The sequence below is a fragment of the Carettochelys insculpta genome, chromosome 3 (assembly GCF_033958435.1).
Source record: "Carettochelys insculpta isolate YL-2023 chromosome 3, ASM3395843v1, whole genome shotgun sequence".
NCBI classification, from domain to species: Eukaryota; Metazoa; Chordata; order Testudines; family Carettochelyidae; genus Carettochelys; species Carettochelys insculpta.
Window position 1 is genome coordinate 99,411,073 of NC_134139.1, and position 18,786 is coordinate 99,429,858.

Sequence of the window (18,786 nt, forward strand, 5' to 3'; positions counted from 1 at the left end):
TCACTTGAGACCCCGGTATGCACCGTATCATAAATCGAGGGTAGAGACTATCTAGGGAGCTGCCTATTGTTGATTTGTTTTAGGACCTACCGCTGTGGAATCAAAGAAAAAACACCCAAAACGACCCCCTCCTGCGCCGCGTTTCCTTGGCTGGAAGGGAGTAAAAACGCAGATGCGGAACAGGCGTGGCTGTTCCCCCACCACACTAACGCGGCCGTTCTGGGGCGCAGACTCTCCCCGCCCGCGGTTACGTTCAGAGCAGCCGAGCCCCCTGCCTGCTCTCTGCAGGAGCACCCGAGAATTCTCCCCTGGCACCCACGAGAGCCGTGCGGCCGCGGGGAAAGGAAACCCCTTTTGTCGGGGTGGTTTGCTAACGGCTTCCTGGATTCAAAGACTCCGCTATCAAGAAAACAACCGGTGCCCGTCGCGCACACCGAGCCACCCCGAACCCCTCGACCGACAAGCGTCACGCACCGCGGGCTGTGCTACTCCCGGGGCGGGGCGGGGCGGGGCGCGGCACTTGCCCAGTGGTAGGCAGCCAGGATGCTAATGGAGGCGGGCCGGGCTGAGGTGGGGGAAGATGCAGTGCCCCGTCCCCGCGGTGCTTAAGCGCGCCTTGCAGGCGCAGGAACTACAACTCCCAGCATGCATGGGGGGCGCTCGTGCAGGGAGCGCATGCGCTGGTCAGAGGCGGGACCAATTTGCCTCCTTTCTCAGGCGGCCGTGATCCTGACATGCCCAGGCGATCTGAACCAAAGTTTTGTTGTTCTCTTGGCAGTGTGAAGTTTCGCTAGGAACGCGAAAGTCGCTTAAGTGAGTTATCGACGCACCATCGCCCGAGGGCTGGAACCGGGCGGCGTGTTTCCTCCCAAACGTCACTTCCGGCCGCCATTTTATGCTGGCTGAGGGCTAAGCCTACAAGCGTTTGTGACTTGCTTGTGCCCGGAGTGCCACCATGACGGATCGCTACACTATCCACAGCCAGCTGGAGCACCTGCAGTCCAAGTACATCGGCACGGGGCACGCGGACACCACCAAGTGGGAGTGGCTGGTGAATCAGCACCGTGACTCGTATTGCTCCTACATGGGCCACTTCGACCTGCTCAACTACTTCGCCATCGCCGAGAACGAGAGCAAGGCGCGCGTGCGCTTCAACCTCATGGAGAAGATGCTGCAGCCCTGCGGCCCGCCCGCCGACAAGCCCGAGGAGTCTTAGCGCCGCCCTAGCTGCCTCTCTTCTCCCCTCCCCCACAAACTTTTGGACCCGGCCCGTTGAACCCAAGAACTCGCCCGCCTGCCCGCAGGGGAATGAGACCGGGGTGATGGACGCGGGGCGGGGTGGGCTGCTCTTGAGAGGAGGGAGAAGTTGTCGCGCTGCTTTCGGGGCGGGAATCTGGGCTGCTCCTGCTGAACCCTGTTATTACCTGCCCCCCTCCAGCCGGGTACCGTATTGCTCTGCCGCCCTGCTTGAGAGGCGGACTGGACGGTGCCAGCTCTCAGGCCGGGGGGATGTGGACACTCCACCGTCGGTTTCCGTGATGGAGCCAATCTACGAAAAAAGCACGTGTTTGGAATCGGTGCTAATCTGACCCGCTGCTCCTAAAGGCTTGAGCTGGAGAGACTACTACTTCCTGTGGAGCACCGCTGTTCGCAGCACCACACCATGCTCGGTTCAGCTATTTCTAAAACGTGAAATAAAAATGCGTTGAGAGCTTTCACATGTGCTGCTCCTGGTGATCTGCCTGTAGGGTAGCTAATGGCTCGGTAGGAGAACAAAAGGGATCAGTCACTTTCATAACCACAGCCATGGGGTTTCAGGTGTTTGTTTCTGAAGCTTAAATCAGGGTTTTCAGAATGGTATTAACTGCAGTTGTTCCCCCATCAGGGATTTACTTAACAAAGTTCAAACAATCTTTAGATTTGATGGTGCTCCAAGAGAGTAATTTTAGATAGGAGAATGGTTTGAATATAATCCCATAGCTTTTTGCAGCTGTCTAATAAAATTCCTTTGATAAATGAAAATCTCTCAGGATTTAAGTGGTTAAAATGTTTTTCCTATATTATGACATGGTGGTTTCCCTTGCTAAAGGATTTTCCTAAAACAAAAATAAACTTCATTTGAGTTTAAAATAATTCAGAATACTTGGGATAGGGAACAGTTTTGGAAAATAATCAGAGCTTTTTACAGGTGCCTAATATTCCATTGGCAGTAATAAATCTCTCAAGATTTAAGTGGTTTAAAATGTTTCCCCCATCCGACATGGCAGTGGTTTCTCACTGTAACATGCACAAAATGTAGATGTGAGCATAGTGCTGAAATTTTATGAGGAAGAGGAAAGTGTAAGGAAATTGCTGCAATGGGACTTCAATATTTCTGAGACTGAAAAATCACCGTTAAGTATCAACTGATGGCAGTATTTGCCTCTGAGAAGCATGAGTTGAACCTGTAGTGGGAGGTAAAGTTATTTGCATTTCAGTCTTTAAACGGTGGTGGTGTTGCAGAGTACAGAATGCAACAGGTCACCACAAAGGATTTCTTCAAATGTGTTGGGAGTGTTACTAGACAGGGTGTTGCCATTTTAATCATGGCATAATACAAACCTATTTCAAAGGGGTAGATAAGTGCTTAAAATGCGAGCAACTGCCTGAAGCCTGGTAGAACTTGTTTTTAAAAGAATTAACTGTTAGCCAGCCAAGGTGCAAATCTGTGTGACAAAGACCCAAAATAAGGGACACAAAACAATGGTTTATTTTGGGAAACTTAAAATGTTTCACTCCTTCCTTCCCTGCAAAGAACTCCCTCCATTTTCACTATTTTGAAACTCTTGTTCAGTCATTTGCTGCAAAATGAGGGGCTAGTACATTTCACAGAAACGAAAGTGGTGTCCCAAACTCTTGCAAGTTTATCGTGTCTAGTGATTGTGGAGGTCCCAGCCCCCCTTTCCCAGTAAAGTCAGTTTGTAGCCTTCATGACTGTGGAGGCAAACTGGAAAAGCCTTCAGCCGATAATCTCGAAGGGAAAAGAGCCCTGTACTTATTTCTTAAAGCTCACGCGTCTTTCGCAGCCAGTCACATGACTTTGAAGGCCTGGAGCTTGTGAAACGACCTGGGTAATTGCGGAGTTGACCCAAGAGGCACTGAAGGACGATAGCCAGTTACATGGGTGGAGAAGAGCATTAATTTCTTGTGTGAGTAGTAGTAGGCCCCGATCCTGCCAATACCTCCCCAGCTGTGCAGCCGGACTGCAGCGGGGGCTGCTCCCTCACCCTCCGGCGGTGTGAGCTGGAGACACCACTAGGGGGCTCGGCAGGGCGGTGCTCACGGCGCGGAAGCGAGTCCGCGTTTACCCCACGCGGAGGCAGAACCGCTGCTTCGCGCCCGACCTGGGCCGCAGAGCGGCTCCGCGGCTAGTCCGGCCGGGAGGCGGGGGCAGAGCCAGCTGAGCTGCTAGCAGCGCAGGGGCGCCCGCCCACCGTGCCTGGGCAGTCCCCCGCCTCCGCTCCGCCCGCCCGCCCGCCCGCCGCGGCGGCAGCAGCTGGCCGGGGCTCCCTGCACCGAGTCGGGCGCCAACCGGGCCGGAGGAGGCAGCCGCAGAGCGGAGAAATGAGCAGGAGGCGCGGGTGAGTGGCAGCCGGTGGTAGGGCTGAGACGGGCCAGCGCCCGGCGAGCCGAGCGGGGCTCTGCCGTCCTTCCGGAGCCCGAGCCCGCCCTTGCGCCCTCTCCCGGGACCCCCTGGAGCGCCCAGGAGGCCTAAGGAGACCTGCCGGGGAGGGGAGAGTCCCTGTCTCCGCTGCAGGGTCCGGCCCGGCCGAGGCTAGGGAGCTGACGGACTTGGGGTGTTACCCTGGGGCTGCGCTCTGCTGGACCCCGCCCAACGCCGTTATCCGCTCTGTGGCCGCTGAGCGCCTGGGCCGGCCGAAGGGACGCGCCTCAGAAAGGCCGCTGCCACTCGAGCCCGGGCGTGGGACATGGCCCCATCCGCTGCCGTTCCCGCCCCGGCCTAGAGCGCCCTGCCGCGAACGCCAGGGGAAGTTCTGTCCCTGTTGCCCTCACCTGCAGGCCCCACCCCTGCAGCTCCCATTGGCTGGGGATCCCAGCCAATGGGAGCAGGGGTGCGGCCATCGCTGGTGCGCATCTGTTGGAAACGCTCGTAAGGCGGCGGGGGGGTTAACCCGCCCACTGTTAAGGCCCCTCCCTCAGCCTAGTGGGCGGGGCTACTGGTCCCAGGAGTCAATTCAAGGCTTGGGACAACGAGGCTGTGTCTACACGTGCCCCAAACTTCGAAATGGCCATGCAAATGGCCATTTCGAAGTTTACTAATGAAGCGCTGAAATGCATATTCAGCGCTTCATTAGCATGCGGGCGGCAGCTGCGCTTCGAAATTGACGAGCTTTGCCGCCGCGCGGCGCGTCCAGACGGGGCTCCTTTTCGAAAGGACGCCACCTTCTTCGAAGTCCCCTTATTCCCATGAGCTCATGGGAATAAGGGGACTTCGAAGTAGGCAGGGCCCTTTCGAAAAGGAGCCCCGTCTGGACGCGCCGCGCGGCGGCAAGGCTCGTCAATTTCGAAGCGCAGCTGCCGCCCGCATGCTAATGAAGCGCTGAATATGCATTTCAGCGCTTCATTAGTAAACTTCGAAATGGCCATGCAAATGGCCATTTCGAAGTTTGGGGCACGTGTAGACACAGCCCTAATGAAAGAAATGGGTGGAGGTTATAGGTCAGAGGTTCAAAATGGGGGCTCTGGAGGGGGCACATCAGCTGTTTCAGCTTCCCCTGACACACCAAATGGGAGCATGGTCAGGTAAGTACCCTGCACTTCAACTGTCTGCTCTGAGCTCCCTTTTGCATATTAACTCACGGTGCTGGGGCAGGCTCTGGGAGTAACTCTCACCCAGATCCTGTACCCCTGAGCCTACTCCTAAATTTCAGTACTGTTGGCCACAGCATGGAGCCCACTCCTTCATCCCAAATGCCTCATTTCCAGCCCTACCTCAGAGCCTGTACCCCATCCCCCAGTTGGAGCCCTCACCTCTCTGACACCCACCCTCCTACCTTTCACCCCTTTATCCACTTGGAACTCCTTATTTTTGACCCCAGCCCTGAACCTTAGGGGACCTGTAGGAGCAAAGTCTGGACACTCTGTATGAAACAAGCGGGAGGGTTTATTATGCACAGCTGGCAGAGTGCCACATTGTTTGTTGGGCTCAGTGGGGCACTGTCAAGCAGTTGGTTACAACTGGTTATATAGGGTGCCAATGGGCAGAGGGAAATGACAGGGTGGGCATTTCCAAGCTCCTGGATAGGTCCTAGCAGCAAGACAAAGTGAGCACAATAAGCCAGTAAACTAGAAGGTTACACGATGACTCCACTCATAGCTCACATCAATATTTTATCTAGTACACGTGGTTTTCCTAAAAAATTTACTTAGCAATGCATGCATTAAATTCAAATTGTGTGTCCATGGGAGTAATGAGGATTCTTTCCAAACACACATGATCCATAGGTATGAAGGAGAGATATAAAGCAAAAACAGTAAAAGTACATGGCAAACATACTTATTTGTAATACTTTGTTTGTACCTCTGAGAACCTGGGCTGACAAACATGGGAGATATCTGGGAGGGAGAACAGGGAGGCTGCCACATCTCATCATTGATGATCTAGGCCTCTCTGTGAACCTGAGATCAGACTTGGAATGTAGCTGTTGGGGCTGTTATCTTCTCCTCCAGACTTTGAGGCCCCATCTGAGGCTACAGCCTTGCTTGGGCCTGTAATGTCAGCTAAGGGCTCCCTGTCTGGCCTCCCACATGCGGTCTTAGCTTGCTCGCCTTCAGATACAGACAGGATAATTTTTCACTCACACTAGCTGCATTTGTGAACTCATGTTCCTCATTAACTAGCCCTCAATACCAGACTATGAAATTTGGGCATAATGGGAAGGCATTTTAACAGAAACCATAACATACATTAGGAATATCTGTCCTACAGGACCCTTAAAATCTAATCATCCCAGGCCCCCAAAAGAGTTAATCTGCCTGCAAAGCACCCTCCAAAATGTGGCTGCTTTAGCCCTTTATTTTTTGGTGCAGCGTGAGAACACTTGCCTGTCCCAAGGACAAGGAATGACAATTATTATTTTTAGTGACTCCTACAGAAAGAGTCCAGTAGGACTCCGTCTACATTACAAAAAAGTAGGGCCTTAAATGTCGCAACTTGCCCCACCGCCACTCTTCCAGGGGCTCCTGGGACCTTGGTAGGATTGCCTGCTTTGGTTGGATGAATTCCTGGAGGTTTTATCACGTCATTATCTTTTATTAATTAATTAAACCCATTTGCTTTTTAGGAAGAAGGGGCTTTTGAAGTCGGGGGGTGGTTCTTTTGAAAGGCCCTCATCTACATGGGTTGTGCACATTGTGAAAGCAGCACTTTTGATTCGTGCACAGCTGCTAGTATGCTAATGGAGCGTTGCATATTCATATCAGTGCCTCATTAGCATCTTCCAAACTGCCTAATTAACATGCCCCTTCCAAAAGGAGGGGTCATGTATAGACACAGCCTTATTATAGCTGGAATTGCCTATCTTAGAGTGACTTTTTGGTCTACAGGCCGTACCTATGAAAAATCCAGAGCAGGACCTAAGAGCGGCTGGGGAGCTGGGGCTGGAGACCAGTGGCTTGGGAGTAGTGGGGGGAGACATGTGGCCAGGAAGCCAGTGAGCCACAGCTGCAGAGTGGCAGCACTGCCTCCCAGGGGCCAGGAACTGGGGCTGCGGCAGTGTGCCAGTGGGCCACAAGTGCTTAGGGGCCGGCGGCAAGGGACCACCCCGGGCCAGCAAATTCCTGCATTCGGGACCAGTCTGGCCCAAAGGGTTTTGGACCAGGGAGGTCTAACTGTAGTATAGTTGTGGCCTTAGTGCCATCTTCTGGCATTTTATCTATTGTAGTATACCACAATACAGACCCTACTTTTACGTTACAGTCCTGTCACAGGCCAGAGAGACAAACCTTTGTCCTCAACCCCTGCAGCTCACTGTTATGAGTGTATGACCCTCTTTAGAAGTATGCCCAGGTAACCTGGGAAGCTATCAAGGTTCTGATCCTGTAGTCCTTCCTTGGGCAAAACTGCCATAGGGAGTGAATAGTCCCTTTGCAAGGCTGGAGCCTAAATCAGTAAAACTACTGCAGTTTTAACAGAATCTTATGGCATAGCTCGCTACACTTAGCCTCCTCTTTTTCATACTTAAGAAGGATACTAAAAGGGCAGAAAAGAGGGAAGGAAATGCATTTATGGGCACTGTGCTAGGTAGTTGCAATATCAGTAGAGCGAATTTGAAACAAAGGGATTCTAAAAGAATTTAGGCAAGATGTTAATTTAACATACTGGTTTACATAAGACAAAGCTATTTTTATGATTTATTTCTGCTACAGAAATGGATGTTACATATGACCATCTCCACTTCACTCTTGGTTGTTGTTTTGATTGGTCAAAGGCATGTGGTAGAACGGAGCTTTGTGTAGCTTGAATCCTTGTGTATGGAAACTTAGCAGCTTGTAATGTTTGATTACTTCATAGTGAGCTGTGTAGGAAACAGAAAGAGGACAGTGTTAGAGCCAAGTCTTTTATAAAACCGCTCTTTAGCTCCAGAAGGCAAGTTAGACTTTCCTGATTATTTGTGGCAAAGTAGCACAGTGCTGCAGAGAGACAAAATATCCGCAGCTCCACTTTTTCCTATGTGTCAAACAGGCTGAGTAAAGCTGTGACGAGTGTTCACCCCGCTAGCCTAAAACTAGCGTTTGGCTTCAAATCCAAAGCGCTGAAAATAGTTTAGCTGAGGTGTCAAGGAAGGATGTAACCTGACAATTTTTCCTTTCAAATCATTTATTTCATACAAATGGGTTTCTCATTTGCCTTCGTTTAGTTTAATTCAGAATTTGAAGGAGTGATCCAACATTATTTATACACTGAAACAGAGATTTCCTTTCCCTCTGCTTTGGAATATACGCTATCTTAGGAATGTGGCTATATCTCTTAAAGAGACAAGGGTGGTGAGGTGACATCTTTTATTAGATCAACTTCTGTTGATAAGAGAAAAGCTTCATATATTTTGTCTTCAGGTCTTCTAGGTCTCCTGTCATTTAAAAACTCACATTTTTAGGAACTGGTTTTAGTTTCATTGATTTCTATAACAACTATTTGCAGCTCGTATCTCCTTTGTAGGCCCTGGCCCTGCTCCAGCACATTCTTAACTTTAAATCCACAGTAGTCCCATTGAAGCAAAGGATACTGGTTAAAGTAAGAATGTGAAATGCTTTGCTGGATCAGGAACAGAGGGTTCAGCACCTTGTAGGATCAAACTCTGGGGTTATTTCTGTAGTTTTGCCTGAGTAAGGCTTGGGGGGTCAGTCCCTATAGGGTATGTCTGCACAAAAGCTGGGAACGTGCTTCCCAGTGCAAGTAAACAAACAGATACTAGCTCTGCTCAAGCTAGCATGCTAAAAATAGTAATGTGGGTGGCTGTTGGGGCTAGCTGCTGAAGTATAATCCTATCTGATCCCCTGGGTATGTAGTCGGGGCTAACCTGAGGTACTGTCTGCGTTGCTGCTGAGAGAGAGTGTGTGTGCTTGCAGTGGTAGGCGTGCTCTTAGTTGCATGTAACCACCGCCTAGGTGTCTTGGTATGCTGTACTTACCAGCAGTGGCAGGGAATTAAGTTTTTCCTCTCCAGATACAAAATTTAAAAAAGACTTGATTATTGCAGGCTGTCCTCCTGCGGAATCCTCCTATAGTTCATTACCCAGTATATTATCAACTTTAAAAACTTATTACTGAGATATATTATAGTAGCAGGTAGAGGCTGCAACCGGGATCATGCCTCCCAGCGTGCTAGGAGCTGCACACACATACTTAATAAGAGACTGCTGCTGCCCAAATGAATTTACAGATTGAATAGACATGACAGACAAGGGGTGGGAGAAATGAAAAGTTATTACAGTAAGCTCTTTAATCTCTCATTCTATCATTCAGAACTCTCAAATAACCAGCATTTTAACCATAAGTAAATTTTGTTTACATTTTCTGTAAGTACAGTATAGTAAAGTAAATACAAATAAAGCAGCTACAGTACAGCTATGTCTACACTAGAGAGTTTTGTAGACAAAACTAGGGTTTTGTTAACAAAGCTCACGGAGCACAAAATGCATTCTGTTGGCAGAAACTCTCGACCAAAAAGCAGTGTACATGCTCCACGGAGCCATTTTCTCAACAGAGTGGGTCAAAAGATCAATCTGCTTTTGTGTAGACCTGTAGATGTGTAGGTGCGTAGACATGATCTGTCGACAGAAGTTTTGTCAGAACATCTCTTCTGACATTAACTTCTGTAGACAGATGCTTCTAGCTTAGACGTAGCCTGTAAGTTTACAGTGTACAAGACTACTGTTGTTGGTAAATAAAGTACTCTGCATACATTATTGTTTCTTAATATCTAATCCTGTTTTTCTTTAGTGTTATGCATTGCTAGGGATACCTCTCTATTGTCCAGAATATTTGAATATCTAGCAATATCTGATCCTGGGGCTGCTGGAGATGTGCGAGGCTCCTTGATAATCTCCTGGCTTGTATCACTTGGGGAAGGGGGTTTTGGGGACAGAGTAGGGATGGGGACTGTGCGAAGGGGTGGAGTGGGTTAACATTTGGTTCGTTACAAATAAGCATTTCGACCTTTGGGAGTGTGTTTGAATTAAAGAGGGAATCAGTTCTACTGAACAAAGCTTTTTAATTGGGGGGGTGGAGGGATGTTTTTGGTTTTTGCTCTCCAAAGTATCATATTCTTTCCTTATTAAACCTCTGCAGATAAGATCCCTTGTCTTTAAAAAGAATTGAGCAACTATTTAAAGGTCACTTCAGATTGCCTGTACTGATCCTTGTATGATCTGACACTTCCAACTGCAACAAAATTAACACATGAAAATGTATCCCTGTATCTGTAGCTTATAATATTGTGATTCTATATTCAACCCTACAGCTTATTCTCTTTTACAAGGCTAAACATGAGCACATCCACCACAGAAACTTATATTCTTCCATTTGCTTTTCTTAGGTTTCCTTTGCCCAGTCTGTAAACATGTCTTCAGATCTGCTATGTAAGTAAATTTCCCTCCTAATAAATGTTAGTACTACATGGATGTTCTCAGGATTGATATTTCATTTTAAAATGAAGAAATATTTTTATGACAATGGGGTTGTGAAACATCTGCAGAGCACTATTGTTCTCTGCTACAATAATGTACTACTCAACCTAATTAAAGCTGTGGAAATCTGTTGAAGAATAGACACAAATTCATTGAGATATTATCAACTTAAAATTCATATTTCTGTCTACAAGTGTTTTATCTGCCATTGCTGCCAGTGAACCTAAGATCATTAGTGAAAGACAGGAGGGAAAAAATCTGCCTGCCTACTCACTCACTCTATATTAATTATTTCACTCTTGTCAGTTTCCTCTGTGGCATGTTTGCTTTTCACACAGCAACAAAGGGGAGACAAGCAATAAAACAGAAATGTAAAACCGCATAATTGTCAGAGAGGCTTAACAAAGGTGTGGCAGCTGAGACTATTTACACTTATCCCTCATTTTAATGAGTACTTTACTTATGAGTACTTGCTAAAACAAGGGACATACATACATACCTACCTTTATTCACTAAATGAGTGAACTTTCCCCGCTTATATGAGCCAGCCCTGGGGTCCCTGGCCAGGGAGTGGGGAGACCTGCAGCTGGAGCCTTCTCCCTCCCTTCCCTCAGACGTGCAGCTGTCTGACAGCCCTGCAGCTGGGGGAAGAGAGGGAGAAGGCTCTTAGCCTGGTTCCCTCCCATTTGGTGGTGGGAATATGAAACTGACGAGCCATGAGCTGATCAATTTCCAGGTCCTGCAAGCCATGGCGAGATTGGAACCAGCCTGCCCTTGCTTACCAGCTTTTGCCACTCTGAGAGCCAGGACACTGACCAGCCCTGGCGGTTCCTGGCTCCCCTCCCCTTGCAGGAAAATTTGAGTTATGCAGGGGTTGCAGGAACAACCCCTGGGTAACTCAAGGGTTTACTACATTAGTTCCCGCCACCTGCACCTCAGACCTCATCCTCGGCCAGGTTTCAACCGCCCCCCTCCAGCAGCCCCAAACTGCCCCCAGCCTTAGACTCTCCCCACAGCCCCAAAGTTCCCACAGTCTTAGACCCCCACTGCATCCCTAAAAGTCCCCAGCCTTAGACGCTCTTCCTCCTTCCGCAGCCTCTTCACTGGGGCTGCTAGGCTCGGTGGCTCCGACAGCCCTTCTGCTTACAGCAGGTAACAGTTGTTAAAACTAATTAACTCAAGTGTTAAGCTTTCAGCACCTAGGCATAAAGTAATTGCTATCCCTAGTGATAGAGAGAGCTGCTGGAAATGGCAGCTACATCTATTGATAGATATCTTCCTGAGGTGGCAGTGTTAAGAAACTGCAAATGGATTCTTTAACAGCCACATGCAGCTGGGAACTGCCCAGATGGCAACCTTTAACAAATCCAATGGGACCTATGTTTGGGTCCCGACCTATAGGTTGGGAATCTTTGCTCTACATACATACACTACATCCTATTTCTGATGCCAAACTATTTAAATAGATCAGAAAAGTACCTAAACTCAACTGGTGTATGTTCAGTTACAAGCACTTGGAATGAATTGGAGACTTTTACATGTATTTTAATGGGAATTTAGTGTTGCTCTTATGAGTTTTCATCTACGAGCAGAACTTTGGGATCCAATTGTGCTCATATAGTGAGGGATGAGTGTATAAGCACTTTTTTTCGTTAGGCTGACTAGATTTCAAGTCGATGGTGTCCCTTTCCTTGATTTAAAGGGAAGGACAGTGCTTTGTGGCAAACAAGCTAATACTTCTATATTGCTGAGTCAAAATTATCCACTGAGGACAGAGCTGTACAAGTGTGGCATTGTCTGCTAACATGGTTAAAATTAAAACTGGTCTATTTTGTAATATACGCAACCATAACTCTCAACCTTTCCAGACTGCTGCAGTCCTTTCAAGGAGGCTGATTTTTGTCTTGCATACCTCGTTACACCACACTTGAAAACTACTTGCTTTCAGACTCAGGCATAAGAATACAAAACACAGCACAGCACGCTATACTGAAAAAAAAAGCTTACTTTCTCATTTTAAAAAATTGTGACCTCCCCCTCCTCCATGTTAAAAAAACACTGATATACTATATAGGGCAATATAAGTATGTTATTGTCTGATGAAAAATTTAGTTTGTACTGACCTTCCTAGTTTTTCATGTAGCCTATTATAAAACTTGGTGAATATCTAGATGAATTGATGTGCCTCTGGAAGACCTGCATGTACCCTCAGTGGTACACAAACCCCTCATTGAGAATCCCTGATATACAGGACCTTAATTACTTTCTGTGCTAAACCAAATCATGTTTCAGGGACATGTTAAAGTGTGATTCTACCCTGAAAAATGGCATCCATTTATCCCTTGTAAATAACAGAACACTGTGGGTCTTGTATGTATGTGTACTTTGTTATCCTCCTTTCAGGATTGTGGGAAAACACTGTTACTAAAGAAGTGAACTGTGGCAAAGAGGTGATGTGGCCTCTAGGGGAGGAAAACATTAGAAATGTACTGTATTAGGTGTGCGTGATTTCCATAAAAGAACAAAGGAAAATGTTTCTTGCTAATTTAAACCAGATAATAGACTTACATTACCAACAACTGTCACCATCTGCCAGCCACATATCTGCTTTAATAGTTACTTGAGAAAGTATACTTTATGCATGCAGTAAGTAATTGGAGACCTTGGTGGAAACTTTAGTGCTCTTTAGCACATACAGGAAAACTTCAGAAATAAGAATTTGTAATGTATGTTATCTACTGTGCATACCAGGGAAAACTGCTGGCTTTGGACTCCTAAAATCTTATTTTGCTGATTTATAATTGACATCCTAATGCTACCGCTTTGGTTTCTACTCCAGAGATTGTTTGCCTGGAAGCAGAGACATTTTTGTATCATAATAGGCTTGAAAAAATAGAGGTCCAAGTTTGGAGCATTGATTAGCCATGTGGCAGGGAGCTTGCTAGCATGTATTGCTTGATTCTGGATACACAGTTCCCAGTCATACCTAAGTGTGGTTAGTAATAAACTCATGGCTTCTCTTTCTCCCAATTCAATTGTACTAAGCCTTAGTATATGTATAATAATTACATTATTATTATTGATGTTTATTGCCGTAGTGGCTAGGAGTATTAATCATCTAATAAAATTGAAGATTTACTCAAGAAAGCTCCTGGGGTGGACCTGGCCATGGTAATCCATATATTCATGACCTCTAGGCCCCATTACTGTAGTGCACTGTACCCTGAACTTTTAGCTACCAACCTTAGGAAGTTTCAGCTAGTTCAGAACAACAACAGATCCTTTCTCAGCAGCATATGCACATTTCTTCAGTTAAATAAAGCCCTCTGGTAGTTATATTCAGGGCTGGTCCTAGCCAATTGGTGGCCCCAGGCAAATTTCAGCATCCCCTGGAAAATGGCAGCCCCCGCAATAACCCCAAGCCCAGTGTTCTGCCGCAGCTCTGCACCCAGCAGTTGGCCCAATCCTGGAGCACAAAGCTCGGCAGGGGCTGTCCTGGAGTGGACTACCTGCCTGGGAGCACATGCAGTGGGGCAGGGGCCTGCCTAGGGTGGAGCACCTGCCTGGGAGTGTGGCAGGGGCCTCCTGGGAGCAGGGGCAGCACAGTGGGATCTGGCCTGGGAGCAGAGTGCCCATTCAGAAGTGTGCAGCACTGGGGAAAGCTGGCTCCCAAGACAGCAGCTGAGCCCAACACACCGGGGCTGGCTTTTTGGCAGTCCCTTGAATGTGGTGGCCCTGGGTGACCGCCCAGCTTCCTGGCCCCTAAGACCAGACCCGCTCTGGTTATATAGCCCTCATCCCCATAGTATTGAAGTGCCTCTCCTTTATTAAGTTAGCTGTTCCCCAGCTGTCTGAGGTATGGCAGTGCTATTATCCCCGGTTTGTAGGCAGGAAATTAAGGCACTGAGATACTAAGTGACTTGCCCAAGATCACACGGGCCATTTGTGGTAGACCAGGGACTAGTACCTTTGTCTTTAGTGATCTAGGTTCCCACCCTTACCTTCAAGGCTATCCTTCCTTAGCATCTTAGTATCAGGTCAAAGTTAAGGTTCCTTTCCTCTTTTTCTAAGCCACTTATAGGACTGAGGCCACCTGTCTGAGCATGCGGGTATTCCACCGGATCATAGTGTTTCAGTCCATTGGACTGCAAAATTTCTATGGGCAGGAGAAAGAGAGAGCTTTTCTGCTGCGGGGCACTTCTGTTGAAGATGATTTCCAATAAATCAGGAATACTGTGAATCTCACAGCCTCTCTTATATAATCAAAAACAAAAATCATATTAAATATATGTGCACATGCAAATAAATGCCCTAAAACTGTCAGGGGCAAGGAGAAAGATGGTTTTCTAGTATTCACTTTAATAAGTTTGTGAGACATTAGTATGATGCAGTGATGGGCAGGGCCAAAGAATCTACCCAAATACATACAAAACTTCAAAAGATCCACTTCTCCATGATGAGTAGAACACTTCCCTGAGTGACAGCTCTCAATGTTCACAGACTAAGGTTCAATTAACATAGTTGGGAAGATAATAGTTTTAGAACTGAACAGAAGACAATGCACTGCTGTCTTACTAAGCTCACTAAGGTCAGAGCTCTTGTTGTCTCCTCTTTCACACACTGCAGCACAGTGAAATTAATAAGACTGGTCAATTTCATCACTTTATATGATACACTGGGTGCAGCAGGGAGAATCTCAAGAACTAGGGCAATTTCCAGTGGGAACACTGTATATTCCGGGTAGGATGTTTGTTTCTGCAGCTGTTTAGCAGCAAAGAATCCAGGTTATGCCACAGGTAGGGAATGCTACAAGAAAGAGACATTGAAGGACCCAATGGCTGTGCATTGATAACATCTTTCTAAACAAATGGTATACAAAGAACAGAAGGGATACTAAGCGGTATGGAAAACATCATTCTTTACACCAATACATAGACGGTGCATCAGGCTGTATCCAAAGTCTGTTGAACAGTTCCCTGTGTTCTGCAACGCTCTGGCTCAGTGGACTGAAAGGTCTGCAGCCCCTTAAATAAAAACTAGAGCATTCTCAAAATACGAAACATGAAAATGAATAGTAGAAACCGTGCAGAAGCTTCATGCAGTTTAATATTAAATTACATATTTTTACATTTTCTGCTTTTTCAGATTTGATATGACACTGTTTGTATTGACGTAATACTGGTATCCATGGGATTTATCAGTGGGGATGCAGGAGGATTCAGCGCTGGTCAGTGGACAGTTTAGGGCTCAAGGTTTTGATGGAGGCATGTGGGGATAAATGAATTAGCTGGAAGTTCTTGCAAAACTGATTACCAATAAAAATAACTTAGATAACCTTTAAGATGTTTCTTTTAGGTTCCAGGGTTAACACCCCATTGACATGAATGAGACAGTTCACATCTCTCAGTGCTATTTCATGTTGTGTGTAGAGTCTGGTCACATTTTCATGGCTATCCTCCTGAACATGAAGACTAGAAAACATATAATAATAAAGAAGACAAAACCTTAACTTCTTAGAAATCTTCAAATACTATTGTGCTCTGAGGAGTAGATTCTAGAGTGTATTTCACAGATACACAGTACAGGGGAACCTGTCTGAAACTCAAACATCAGTGACCACAAACTTTGGGAAGTAAACTAAAAACCTAGGTCATAATGAAATTTTAATATGGTAAAATAATGAGACAGCAAATAGTTCTCTGACTAGTAGTCTTCACTTGGGAAATTAAGGGTAGAAATGAAGTTTAATTATGAAATGGCAGACAGATATCGAAACCTGACTGAGCAGGGAAGTAAGTAACTTCACTTGGAGCTTATTTTTCTTTCTTACTGTAGATGAACTAGTGGGCAGAATGTTATGCTGTCTGAATATGGGAGTTAGTCACAGTTAGTATTCCACACTGCCACTGGAGTGTAGGAAGCAGATGAATTTGAATGAACAGTAAGATGGTCTGCCGGGCCCTTCCCTGGAGGAAACCTCTTCCTGTTCATCTCTCCTAGGCATAATGAAAACAGTGGAGAGGTGGGTCTTTGACCTCTTGGTTGTATTTGCTCCTCAGAAACTCTCTGAAATGAATGCTATGTTTTCTGAAAAATGGAAGGGTTGTGCCTAACTAGCTTTGTGAAGCCTTGGGGAATTCACTGCTTCTATTTATTGACAGCTGAAAAAGAGCCCGTGGTACTGAATGGGTCCTCTTGGCTATGTCTAAACGAGGGGAAAACTTCAAAATGGCCATGCTAATGGCCAAATTGGAGAATACTAATGAGGTGTCGAAATGAATATTCAGTGCCTTATTAGCATGCTGCCAGCTGCGACACTTCAAAAGTGCCATGTTTCCCTTGCACAGGGCTTGTCTACACAGGGCTCAGTAGTGTGCTACCGGCTGTCTACATTTCAGCACCTCAGTATTCTCCGATTAGCATGGCCATTTCGAAGTTTTCCCCAAGGGTAGATGCAGCCCTTATGAAAACAAGGCAAAGTTAGATGTTAAACACAGGGGCCGTGTCTACACTAGCCAAAAACTTTGAAATGGCCATGCAAATGGCCATTTCGAAGTTTACTAATGGAGCTCTGAAATACCTGTTCAGCACCTCATTAGCATGCGGGCGGCCGCGGCGCTTTGAAATTGGCGTGGCTCGTCCTAACGGGGCTCCTTTTTGAAAGGACCCCGCCTACTTCAAAGTCCCTTTATTCCTATGAGCAGATGGGAATAAGGGGACTTCTAAGCAGGCAGGGTACTTTCGAAAAGGAGCCCTATTGGGACGAGCCGCGCGGCAGCGAGCCGCATCAATTTCAAAGTGCCGCAGCTGCCCGCATGCTAATGAGGCGCTGAATAGGTATTTCAGCACTTCATTAGTAAACTTCGAAATGGCCATTTGCATGGCCATTTCGAAGTTTTTGGCTAGTGTAGACACGGCCAGGGATATTTGGAAAATAGTACTAAAGAAGGATGACATGTTTCCTGCCATCTCCTACTGGACTAATTCTATCTAAAAACATAATTTGCAATCTGGTAAGAGTTGTTTCAGTTTTACTTTACATAATAGGCTTGTAAAGTATTCAAATGATGTTGTTATTAAATGCAAAAAGTTTGATCTCACTATATTCTTTCCCACAAAATATATAAATGACGCTTCTTTATTAGCTTTTTTTCCCAAAACAAGAACAGAAATAGAGGACTTTTAATGAAAGTCAAAATAATGAGAAATAGAATCAAAGGCTTTCCTTTGTCTGATACTTAGGGCTCTCTTCTAAAATACGCCCACCCTCCCTTCCTTGATGTAGGCTGTGGTATTTATGTGCAGTTCTTCACTTATATAAGAATTAACTGAACTGCATGGGATCTTTCAGGGACCGGTGTATTTCATAACCTCAATATTCACAGAAGAACAGCTGATTTATCAGGAAAGCGAGAATCCTCAGGACCTAAGTAGTATTGTTTGTAAAGAAATCTCACTGCCTTCTACTTTGCTGTTTATCTGCACCAAAGGCTAGGAGAGGATTTAATAATTTTTGATGAATTTGGGATGCTGATTGTTTGTTTGTTTTCTGTAAAAATACAGGGAAGAAAGTAGTCAGGCACCAATATTTTTTGTGTTCCGAGTTGCTGTCAGAGGAAAGGAATGCCCTAAATAATTGAAATGTACATTTGCTAATAATAGTAAAACGCAAAACCCAAAAGTGTTTGTATCTGTTTCAGTGGTGAGCAAAGTAAAAGGCTTTTGGCTCATGAAACCAAAGCTTTTATATACAATGGACCGACCGAAGGCATAAAGCCATGCACCCTAGTTTCCCTATACACCAATGTAAATCCAAGTACAAACATCAAATGAAACCATATTTGTCATGATACCCAGGGATTACAGTGAAAAGTGGAAGTCAGAATTTTTGCATTATGGCCCTGATTCATCAGAATACTTAAATAGGTGTGTCACTTTTGTGCCCATGAATAATTCCACAGACTTTGATGGAACTTTTCATATATTTAAAATTTTGCATTAGTTTAAGGAACTTGGTTGCTTTGGGCCTATATTCATGACTCTGGCACTAGTTTGCTGTAGAACATTTGAGCAAATTATTGTTTTTCTGGCCTCAACATCCTCTTCTGTAGAACAGATGACTCCTACCTTCTTATGTTTTGGTTTTGGCGGGACAGTCCCAAATTTGGGATGCCATCGATTTATTTTGTTAAAGGGGCTAATTGTCCCACATTATCAGGTGGCTGTCGCTCGCTTCCCCTAGCTCCTCCATGGCAGCATGGCTGCCCCCCAGCTGGGGGAGCTGGACCCAGCTGCGGCTACCCCACCCCCCAGCATCCCCCAGCTGGGGGAGCCAGGAGCCAGACCCGTGCAGCAGCATGGCTGTTTCCCAGCTTCCCCTGGCTCCCCTGCTGCAGCGCAGCTGCCCCCCAACTTCCCCCCGCTGGGGGAGCGGGAGCCACACCCGTGCTGTGACTCCCTCATCATCTTCCCTCAGAGGCGGGGAACTGGAGCTGGACCTGCACAGCAGCGCAGCTGCCTGCCCCCCCCCGAGCTTCCCTCAGCTGGGGGCACCAGGTGGCTGCCCTCCCTACTCCCCCGCTGTCTGGGCGAGCTGGAG

The 18,786-nt window shown here is 46.6% G+C and overlaps 3 protein-coding genes across 5 annotated transcripts in view; 2 read left to right on the top strand and 1 right to left on the bottom strand.

Annotated features, from left to right (window-relative positions):
• The window catches only part of STX11 (syntaxin 11), a 54,783-nt gene extending 54,168 nt beyond the window's left edge, over positions 1 to 615 (bottom strand). The window contains exon 1 of the mRNA XM_074990440.1: positions 475 to 615. The gene's annotated coding sequence lies outside the window, so the exon portion shown is untranslated. The remainder of the gene's footprint in view (positions 1 to 474) is intronic.
• A 201-nt stretch (positions 616 to 816) lies between these two features.
• On the top strand, positions 817 to 1,718 carry SF3B5 (splicing factor 3b subunit 5). The gene has a single exon (XM_074990442.1). The coding sequence runs from the start codon at positions 956 to 958 to the stop codon at positions 1,214 to 1,216; it is 261 nt and encodes an 86-aa protein (XP_074846543.1). The 5' UTR covers positions 817 to 955; the 3' UTR covers positions 1,217 to 1,718.
• A 1,096-nt stretch (positions 1,719 to 2,814) lies between these two features.
• The window catches only part of PLAGL1 (PLAG1 like zinc finger 1), a 35,554-nt gene continuing 19,582 nt past the window's right edge, over positions 2,815 to 18,786 (top strand). The window contains exons 1-2 of one of the 3 annotated variants that reach the window (XM_074990444.1): positions 2,815 to 3,620; positions 10,097 to 10,139. In XM_074990444.1, coding sequence (XP_074846545.1) covers positions 10,121 to 10,139 — 19 coding nt within the window. In that variant the 5' untranslated portion in view covers positions 2,815 to 3,620; positions 10,097 to 10,120. Of the gene's footprint in view, positions 3,621 to 4,726; positions 4,804 to 10,096; positions 10,140 to 18,786 lie in introns of those variants that run through there. The other 2 variants (XM_074990445.1, XM_074990446.1) reach the window with 2 other exon arrangements.

Excerpts from the sequence above, each read along its gene's own strand:
- SF3B5 (XM_074990442.1), top strand. The coding sequence starts at position 956 with ATGACGGATCGCTACACTATCCACAGCCAGCTGGAGCACCTGCAGTCC.